Consider the following 10,601-nt stretch of genomic DNA (forward strand, 5'->3'; position numbering starts at 1 on the left):
CCTTATTTTTAGCCACCTCAGCTGCCATTACTTCAATCTGACTTTCATAGGATTTGATAGCTTCATTTACAGCTTCAAGCTGTTGCTTGTAAGAGGTATGTTCTCTCTTGAGCTCTTCCAGTTCCAGAGTGATAGCTTCAACTTCCTATAAAAAACACAGTACTTGCGTATTCACACGGGTTATTGACTACTAAAAAGCAAATATGTACAGGAAAATTAAATTAGTAATACTCTTATACAAGTAAGACCCACAGCTTTGTTACTACTCTGCTACCAAAGGTACAGGTTAAGCTGCTTTCCCAGGAAGAGGAAGTTTATTTTCCTATATTAAAAAGACAAAAGTATGAGTAATTTTTATAAGTTCAAAGAACTCTGCATAAATTATTTCCTTTATCTTTATTCCTACAGGGAAAACAATGTAAAATTCTATGTAACAGATGAATTAGTGGAAATAAAGCTTTTTTAAAAACAAAATTGTTCAATGTGTAAAAAGTTTTTCAATATTCTTCTTTCCCACTATAGCCTTCAGTTCATTACAACAGCAGTCCCCAACCTTTTTGGCACCAGGGACCAGATTTGTGGAAGATGATTTTTCCATATGGCAGGAGCAGGCAGAGAATATGGTTTTGGGATAAAACCACCCCATCTCCGATCATCAGGCATTAGATTCTCATAAGGAATGAGCAACCTCGATCCCTTCCTTGCATGCACAGTTCTCAAAAGGGTCTACACTCCTATGAGAATCTAATGTCGCTGATCTGACAGGAGGTAGAGCTCAGGTGGTAATCCTCATTCACCACACATCTCACCCTGTTATTGGTCTGTGGCCTGGTGGCTGGGGACCCCTGCATTAGAAAAATATTTTGTGAAGCTATTTAATGACAAGAATCTTAGAGTGGGCTAAAAAAAAAAAATGTGAGGAAAACATATTTAGGTGAAATTGCATAAAACAGTGATTACGAGTAGCCTCTGGAGAAAAAAACCTACGTTCAAATTCCAGCTTTGTCATTATCTAAAAGATAAAGTATCATCAGTTTACAACTGAACAACACTTTGTAAATATAACATGCTTTGTCTTACATCATGCTCTTACAGTGCACATTCAATTAGGTGCTTACCAAATAAAAATGTCAACTTGCTGAATCTCTGATATGACATCTATAACATCAAATAATCCACTCCTGAAGAAAGGCCATCCACTCTTGAAGGAAGCATTTACCAACTGTCAACTTTGCCCTTTCCTTAAAATTAGCATTCCCTACTCACAACTATGAAACACTCAACTGCAGGGTTTTCAGAGAAAAATACGGATTAAATATCCCTTATTCAAAATGCATAGGACCGGAAGTGTTTCAGACTTCAGAGTTTTTATTTTGGAATATTTGCATTACACTGACTAGTTGAGTATTCCAAATCCAATCTGCTCCAATGTGCATTTCCTTTGAGCCTCAGGGTAACACTCAAAAAGTTTCTAACTGCTGTATTTCGGATTTGAGATGCTCATACTGTGTATTCCTTTGACTTTTAAGAAGCATAATTTGTTTCCAAAGAAGGCTGCTTCCTTTTAGATTTTGAAATTAATTCTGAGGAATAAGGTCAACCAATGATCCTCTACCACTGTCAGCTCTATGTTGACTTTAAAAGGTTGGTTCAATTTCAAAAGGAAGTTATTACCTGCTGTTTTTCTTTCATTTTCTTGCTAGATGCATCTGCCTTTGTTTTGGCACAATCCAGTTTCTTTTGAGCATCCTTCAGTTCTCGCTCTCTCTCAGCTTCTGCATTTTTCATTTTATTCTCCAGTACTTCATATTTTTCTTCTGCTTTTTTCTGGATTTCTTTAGTGTTTTTCAAAGTCTCCTCACTTTCCTCTGCATCAAAAAGTAGGCAAATGTGGCTAAATTAACATTAATAGGTGAAGGTTTACAAATTCAAGTTTTAATAGAAGAAAAGGTTTGGAAAATTACAGGCTAGAATTTAATTAATGATCCCAATGATATTCTAGAAATGGTATAATGAAACACAGATCCTACCTAAAAGCCATACTTGAATATTCTAAAGATGTGTAACAGAATAATTTTGCTTTGAAATTAAACTTTACCTACAACTTTCCTTTTACAAAGGTATTGAAGCAACTTATTTAAAAAAGAAAAAAAATCACAGATCCTATTTTTAACACATTTATATGCTTCCTAAAACCAGAACAGTCTAACTATGGTGTTTTTCCTATAGTTGCCAGAAAGAGTATAATTGCATAAACAAGCTTACTTTGTGTTCTTTGCCTGTTTTATTCAGGGAACTTCTCATTACAGTTGACAAATAATGTAACAGTATGTCTAGGATACAGCAAAGGAAGAATATCCACAAATTTGTGAAAGAAAAAAAAAAAAGAGCAATACTGAATGAACACGTTGCTGTAACAACTGATGTATATTGTGAGTGTTAGGACCCAGGTGCAAATATAACCTCGGAAGTCATTACTGAACAATTTCTTACGCTACTTTTCGTTGCAGAAAATATTATTAAAATATTAATGGAGAAGCAGGTGTGTGGATATTGCCTTAATGAATGACAAAAATTAAAACTACCATATACAATTAAATACTAAGGAAAACATAAAAGCTGTCTTCTTAAAATGAACATTAAAAATTTTTGTGTAACAAAAATACTATAAATACAAACACAACTAAGAGACCAGTACATAAGTCAAAAAAGATACTAGTAGAATATCTGCAATGCAATAACCTACAAGAAACTAGGACTCTTAAGAATGAGAACAATGGGAAAAAAATCATGAACAACCCATGAGCAAAAGAAATAAATAGAAAATTCACAGAAGTAGAAACCCAAAGGTCCAACGAACATACAAAAAAGATCTCAAATTTCATCAGCCATTAGAGAAATGCAAATTAAATGCGAATGTATGCTATCTTTTCACAACCAGCAAATTTGGAAAATTTTAAAAGTCTGGAGAGAAAGGAACTTGGAGAAATGAAAACTTTCATATGCCACTAATGGAAATAATATTGGTTAAAAAAGAATGAATACTGGTAAAAATAAACAGACCTTTGACAATATATAATAAAGATGAAAATGACTATACCTGAAGACCTAGAAATCCCATAATTGGATCTCCCCTAAAGAAACTTTATCATATGTGTCTTAAACATAACACAGGTATAGATGATACCTAAAGTAAGGTAAAAGGAATAAAACCAGAGATTAAGCATGGGCTGTTTTCATCTTACCAATGGTTTTTTTAAGGGCATCTAATTCTTCTTGTTGCTTGTGATAGGAGCTTTGCTGGAGCTTGGTTTGTAATAAATCGGCCTCTTCAGTTTTCATCTCCCACTGCTGTTTTAGTTGACGATACCTTACAAAACCAGAAACATGTAAGAAATGACTGTAATGTTTCTGGTAATTGAGAAATACATTCAAACTTCAGACTCTTACCTAAAATAAACTCACATACATTATAAACAATCTAAGATACTACTGGTTACAGGAATAATTTTGATGACTTTCAAGTTTCTGAGGCGCCAATTCAAATTTAGATATGGTCACTGAAGGTAAACAACTCTAACTGACCAAAATCCATAATAACTATTCATAGAAAACACTAAAAATTTTTAATAGCTAGGTTTCCTTAAAAATAATCTCTTGCTAACTAAATCAAAACAAAACACATCAACTACTCGCCACGAAAAATGGATGAATTACAACAAATAAAATTTCAAAAATTTAGTTATCTATTTATTAACCTCATTTTCTAACGTTAAAAATGACAATAATGTTCCCTATTTTCAGTGTAAGAAAATAGTTTGGAACTTAGTTGTTTAAAACACACTTTCTTGAAAACTTTGTAATTCTATCCCAGTTCTTGGCTGCTTAGTCACTTCTTTGAAAGGTATTTAGCAAATTCAGTGGCAGTGAAATTTCAAGTTAATATAAATTCACAAAGTACCTTGTCACTGGAAATTCATGTTTGGGGGAAAAAAGGACAAAACTTATAAAATATAAATACTACCTTGAATTTTCTTGCCTGAAGCTGTACTTCACAGTACTTAATAATTTTAACTTCAAGTTGATTTAAAAATGTGGAGTGTAGAAATATTTTTTAAAAAAGATATTACTTTCCTGACATGATGTGAAACAATGGCTTTAGCTGATCCTTCCACCATTCTCATATTTTTCAAAATCTATTTTCCTTCCTTGACCTCAGTGTCACAATTAGCAAGGAAGCCAATTCTGCGGAATAAATGATCCAATACTACTGAACAAAATTAACAGTTCTAAGCCGAAATGTTGACTACAAACTCATCACCTTGCTAGAATTTAGACATTTCACAGAAAAATTCTGTTGTACTCTTCTCACAGTAAAATGCATTTACTCTATGGTTAATTTATATTCATGAAGGTAAAATGTGGGCCTTTACATGCATGTGATGTCTGAAAGTAAACAGGGTGGATCACTTGAGGCCAGGAGTTTGAGACCAGCCTCGCCAACATGGCAAAACTGTCTCTACTAAAAATACAAAAAATAGCTGGGTATGGTGGCAAATGCCTGTAATCCCAGCTACTTGAGTGGCTGAGGCAGGAGAACCCTTGAGCCCAAGAGGCAGAGGTAGCAGTGAGCTGAGATCGGGCTACTGTACTCCAGCCTGGGTGACAGAGTGAGGCTCTTGTCTCAAAAAAAAAAAAAAAAGAAAAATTCTGATTTGATTTATATCTTTGAATGGCCATCCTGACTATGAAAATCTCGTCCACAGTGTCCCCAGAAGTCTTGGTGCCATTTTAAGCTTTCATAACTACAGAAATTCAATTCTAAAAATACACCCAAAAATAATCACTTCAAAATGTATTTAGATTTAAACTTTATTTACGATTGGGAATTCTGAATAAAATCTTTTTAATCAGTTCCTATTTGTCATCTTCAGAGAGACTGAAAAATAATTACAATTTAATTTTTTTTTTTTTTGAGACCAGGTCTCACTCTGTCCCCAAAGATGATGGAGTGCAGTGGCACAATTTCAGGTCACTGCAACCTCGAAGTGCAGGGCTCCAGCAATCCACCCACATCAGCCTCCTGAAAAGCTGAGACCACAAGCACATGCCACCACACCTGGCTAACTTTTTAATATTTTTTACAGAGACATGGTTTCTCCATGATACCCAGGCTGGTCTTGAACTCCTGAAGCTCATGATCCACCCACCTCAGCCTCCCAAAGTGCTGGGATTACAGGTGTGTGCCACCAGGCCAGGCCAAACTTTCAGACAATGCACTTTGTTAAAAGTTTGTAGCTTTTATAACTCATGAAGCTTTTAATTCAAGTGTGGATTATTCTCCCAGATAACCACAGAGCCAGTCACTCACTCTTTCGTGTGTTTACTCAACAACTATGTCCTCTGTGAGGCTTTTCTTGGCCACCCAATATAAAATTTCAACATAAAATTTTGCCCTAGATAGTTCCTATCTCATTTCCTGATTTACATTTTTCTTAGAATTAGCTAACATGTTTTACAAATTTATCTTTCTTTATTGTCTGTTTCTCCAACAATAAAAAACTAGATGAAGGCAGAGATATCTGATCCCCAGCCCCTAGAAGAATATGTGGCACACAGGAGGAACTCAATAAATGTTTACTGAGTGACTCAAACGGGTTACATTAGCATGATCCCAATAATGAAAAAACAAAAATACGCCTATACCTCTATTATACAAAATAGAGGTGATGTTCAAAAGTATATACACATATCTTATCCATACCTACACAGAAGAAATACTGCAAGGAAACATGAAAGTTTTAGTGCTGATATTCAACATGAACTTGTTTATCTGCTCACTAGACAACCTAGCAGATCCTTAATACAAGTAGAACAGCCACAATGCTATTAAACTTACTTGGGCACCTGATCAATCCTATACTGTATCATATTAATGTCAAATCAAGAAATCAAGTATTCACTGGTATCAGACCCCAGAGTATCTAAGGGTATCTCCACCAACCCTAGCCAAATGCTAGTATATTTCTCAGCAGAAAGAATGGAATATTTCATTGATTTTTTTTTCATTTCGCTTAAATAGATCTAGCTAATTTCATAACAAACACATCTCTCTTATCAGAAAAAAACAGATAAATAACTAGTAAGTTATCAACTCACAATTTAATCAAATATTTTAAATAAAACCAAAAATATGAGAAAAGTCAGAGGCTGTATTTCTTGAAATAAATTTCCTGTCATCATCTACTATGCAAATCTTTAACAACAACAAAAAAATTATATACAGTTCTTACTTCTCAGCAGTGTTTTTAAGACCTGCTAATTCCTCCTCTAGAGCCTGCAGCTCATTCTCTTTGATTCTCAGTTCATCCTGAACATCTTTGAGTTCTTGAAACTTGGTTAAAATAGAAGCTGCCTGGGATCGAGCACCTGATAGAGGCAAATTGAAACATGTCCTGCACATTAAGTTACCAGGTATACACTAAACAATAAAAAGTCATCTTACAGAATTATACTCAAAATGATTCATCAGTAAATATTTCAGTGAGCTTATGAAGCCACAGAATTCATTCCATCACCTGAACCTTAGAACACAGAGAACTGATAATAGATCCAAGAAGTTGTGGTAGATATTATTTATTCAAAATAACCACTTGTCTACTGGGCCAATCCTCCACCCTATTGACAATGGAGTTGGCTATGTGATTTGCTCTGGCCAATTAAATGAGGAAATGTGTCTCTTCTGAAAGTAAGCTTTAGGAGGCAGTACGTAATTCAACATTTACTTTCCGTTAGCCATAAGAGAAGTATGTTCAAGACAAGGACTAATTTTTCTTCAGACTGAGTCCTAGAATGAGAACAGCACCGAGCAGAAAGGCAACTGATCTGCAGCAGATGCAGCATAAACATGGAATAAATTTGTTGTAAGCTAAGATTGGGGGGCTGTTACCATGTAATAACCTGATCTAAGTTCTGATACAGTGGAACAAGCAGAGTAAACTGACTGACTTCACATTATGCAACTATAATTATCTGGCAGTGACAGGTGAGGTATTCTGTTGACAAAGAAATGCTGCAGGTTTGATGGAAGAATGCTAAGGTCAATTAGAAATGATGTTTAAACACTCTGTAATTAAAATATGGGGTTACTTATTTCCTATCCTCTTAGTAAAAACTTCAAAAGCATCTGAATCAACAAAATCTAAAAAGTTTCTTCTCTTGTAGATATTGAAAAACAATTAGTCTCTTTTTATCTTCCATTTGCAGATACTAGACATTTGACTGTGTACTAGAGAACCTGATACCTGGTCTTGGAATTCATTGAATTGGCTCTTGTTTCCTTGGCCTAAAAAAACATTTAGTCACTTGATACTTCACGTGGCTTTATACTGTCTACTGGGTTAAAAACACAGACTCTGAAATCAGGCTGCAGGGATTCAAATTCTGAGCCTGCCATCCAGTAGTGAGTTATTGAACCACTCAGTATCTTCGTTTCTGCAACTGTATATTGCAGATGATAATATGCCTACCTCATCGTTGTTACTAAGAATTAATTCTTCTTTAAAGCCCATAGAATAGGGCTTTATAGAATAATAGACATGTTCTATATCTACAATGTCTAATTACCCATTAACCATGTGTGGTTATGGGCTCTTGAAATGTGACTGATACAACCAAGGAAATTTATTTAACTTGATTAAATGTAAACAGTGACTAGTGGCTAGTGACTACTGTATTAGCACAACTGTAGAACACTGTCTGGTATACAGTTAAATATTATTCAGTGTTTCTTATTCTATTGTCTTGACAAAGATCTGCAAACTCAGTGTGGCAAACATTAGAACGAGAAGAATATGATCACTGTCTAAGAATTCCTTTAGGGCATTAAGGTACCACTTTAAGGGCAGATTTAATTTTTTGTTTTTCTTTTGAGAGGAGTAGCAGCAGCACTGGCAAACACACAAATGAGAGGTTAATGTGTTTCCTGAAGAAGTGGGTAGTTAGGCTAAAAATGTACTTTTAAAAAGCCTCTTCCTGTTTACCACATAGAATTGTGAGGACAAAAGGATATAAAACTTACCTCCGCTCAATGTCCCATGAGGATCAAACACATCACCTCCAAGAGTTACAGTTCTAGTCATTATCCTTTTATCAAAGGCCACTTTTTTGGCATTATCCATATTGTCACAAACAAATGTTGTTCCAAAGACAAACTCCATTGCTTTCTGAAGTTCTGGTTTATATTCAACCAGGGAAAGAGCCACATGAACGTTGTCAGGGCCAACCTATGGGACAAAAACAGATACACCACAGTACATACTAATTCTCTTCCTTTCAAATGTTATCTTATAAAGCAGTAAGAACTGCTGTAACAGAAATTTAACACTTACCTAGCATTAAAATCATTTCTGAACTTTCTAAAAAGCTATGTAATACTCAAAAGTTTCAGGAAAAATGCAGGTTTAAATACTGAAAGATCTACTGCTATGTTAAATATTTATTAATAGCTAGTACCAGACATTATGAAAGTTTCTGTCAGTAAGAAGCCATTACCATGTGTCTAAATCCAAAATTGACTGGACAGAACTTCCTTAATTAATACAGTACAGGTTGAGTATCCTTTATCCTAAATGCTTAGAACCAGAAGTGTTTCAGTTTTCAGATTTTGGTATATTTGTATTACACTGGTTGAGCATTCTAAATCCAAAATCCAAAATCCAAAATGCTCCAATGAGCATTTTTTTGGTGTCACCGTTTTGAATTTTAGAAAATTTCAGAGTTCAGATTTTTGGACTTGGGGTGCTTAACCTGTAATTCTCAGATCAACACAAGTATATAAAAATGTTGTTTCTATAATCAGTAATTTGGTTTCACAACAAATATATTTTCATACAAATGAAACATGCTAGAGCAGTGGTCTGCCAGTTATAGAATTAAAAACACAACTAATAATTGAGAGAGTAAAAGTTATTTTAAAAAATCCCTCAATCCTTTATTTCGATCACAATGCTTCTTCTCAGCCTTTGTCTATAGAGGATACCTCTGCCCATCATTTTAGAAAAACTAAGCATCTCTTTTAGAGCTTAGTATCAGCAGTGGCAATCACAATGAAAGGAGCTCTATGTAACACATGTTCCGTATTGTTCTTTGATGTGGCAGCTACCATTAAATAGATCTGGCTCAGGGATCTGAGGCAAAGTATTTTTGCTGTTACTTGAAATCCCAATTTTCTTCTAACGCTGGGACTTGATGTATGGCTGAATTAACTTCCTGAGCCTTCTTGACTTAATGGTGATTTTTCAAGTAAAGGAAATGCCAACCAAAAACACCACTTTTCAATTACACGCACTCATCCTCCCTCTCCCGATAGTATATATATCAACACAACTGTATTTTGAAATCATTTTCATTGAAATCTTCTGAATTTCACTAAGGATATGATATTCAATTAGTTACAAGTGTATTTCTAAGTTTCATAGAAATGTCTTCAACTCATGTACTTGGGATATCTACTCAATAAAAAATTCTCATTGCAGCTGAATGTTATGACTGACTTCATGTTTTTACAGTATTACACAACTACAATAACTTTCAAATGTATTTCCTTGTACTAATCTATTTTCTTACTAGCAAGGATGTCACTTCAGATCAGCGTCAGCAGTTGAATGGGATCCGGGTTACGTGCTATATACCTACACAGGCTGAACAGCAATCTAGTACTCTAATAAAGAAGCATCATTGCAATACTAATGAAGGCCTTCCAAAATGGCTGTCGCTGTGGGCAGTTTAAGTGTGCCTGACATAAAAAGAGACAAAATCCAAAAACTTGGATATTTATCTAGAAGCTCAATTCTAACGTATTTAGGAAACAGAAGTGTAATTTTCACCATCACCTGATAGTCATGTGACTTAAGATTTAAAAAGGACATTCTAATATCACACTTTCAAGTATCAAAGATAGTTCAAGTCTTTCAACATTTCTATTCTCTCGTTATCTAATTGCACAACCCAACCCATTTTTTTTTAAATTTTGTAGTTCTTCATATGATTATGTCCCTCAAAATTAATGCCTTCTAACTTAAATAAAAAACACAGAAGAAGATTAAACATAAACAAGACAAAATAAGACTTACAAGATTCTGAGCAACTCTCAGAGTTTCTGGTGCAATACATCTGGCTGAAATTTTATTGAGTGGAATTATAGTGTATCGACGTTTCAGTTCCCCTCTTTCTAGTAGCTTTTTACCAGTAACCTAAGACACACATTTGAAGTTTAAAAAATACATGTTAAACATGACAGAAAATTAAAAGAATGAAAATTTAGTAGTCTATAATAAATAAATATTTAGTGCCATTTATCCCAAACCATCAAAGTTAAGATTACATATGCAGAGACGATCCAAGATGGCCGTTTAGGAACAGCTCAGGATTGCAGCTCCCAGTGAAAGCGCAGAGGGTGAGTGGACGCTGCGTTTTTATTGCCCACAGACTAGGAAATTCCCGGGCAGAGGTGCTCCACGGTAGCCAGCGCGGCTGTTTCGGCCAGCGCCGCTGCTTTGTCGGCGCCCCGGAGCCACGGTTCTCCGTACAAAATACACCGG

General features: G+C 35.0%; 1 protein-coding gene across 2 annotated transcripts in view; it reads right to left on the reverse strand.

Annotated features, from left to right (window-relative positions):
* Nucleotides 1–3,204: 3,204 nt before the first annotated feature.
* SMC2 (structural maintenance of chromosomes 2) overlaps nucleotides 3,205–10,601 on the reverse strand; it is a 34,134-nt gene continuing 26,737 nt past the window's right edge. For both annotated transcript variants that reach the window (XM_017527767.2, XM_017527766.2), the window contains exons 14-17: nucleotides 10,134–10,253; nucleotides 8,081–8,285; nucleotides 6,294–6,429; nucleotides 3,205–3,370 (exon numbers count right to left, since the gene is read on the reverse strand). In XM_017527767.2, coding sequence (XP_017383256.1) covers nucleotides 3,220–3,370; nucleotides 6,294–6,429; nucleotides 8,081–8,285; nucleotides 10,134–10,253 — 612 coding nt within the window. In that variant the 3' untranslated portion in view covers nucleotides 3,205–3,219. The remainder of the gene's footprint in view (nucleotides 3,371–6,293; nucleotides 6,430–8,080; nucleotides 8,286–10,133; nucleotides 10,254–10,601) is intronic.

The sequence above is a fragment of the Cebus imitator genome, unplaced genomic scaffold (genome assembly GCF_001604975.1).
Source record: "Cebus imitator isolate Cc_AM_T3 unplaced genomic scaffold, Cebus_imitator-1.0 Scaffold51, whole genome shotgun sequence".
Lineage (NCBI taxonomy): Eukaryota > Metazoa > Chordata > Mammalia > Primates > Cebidae > Cebus > Cebus imitator.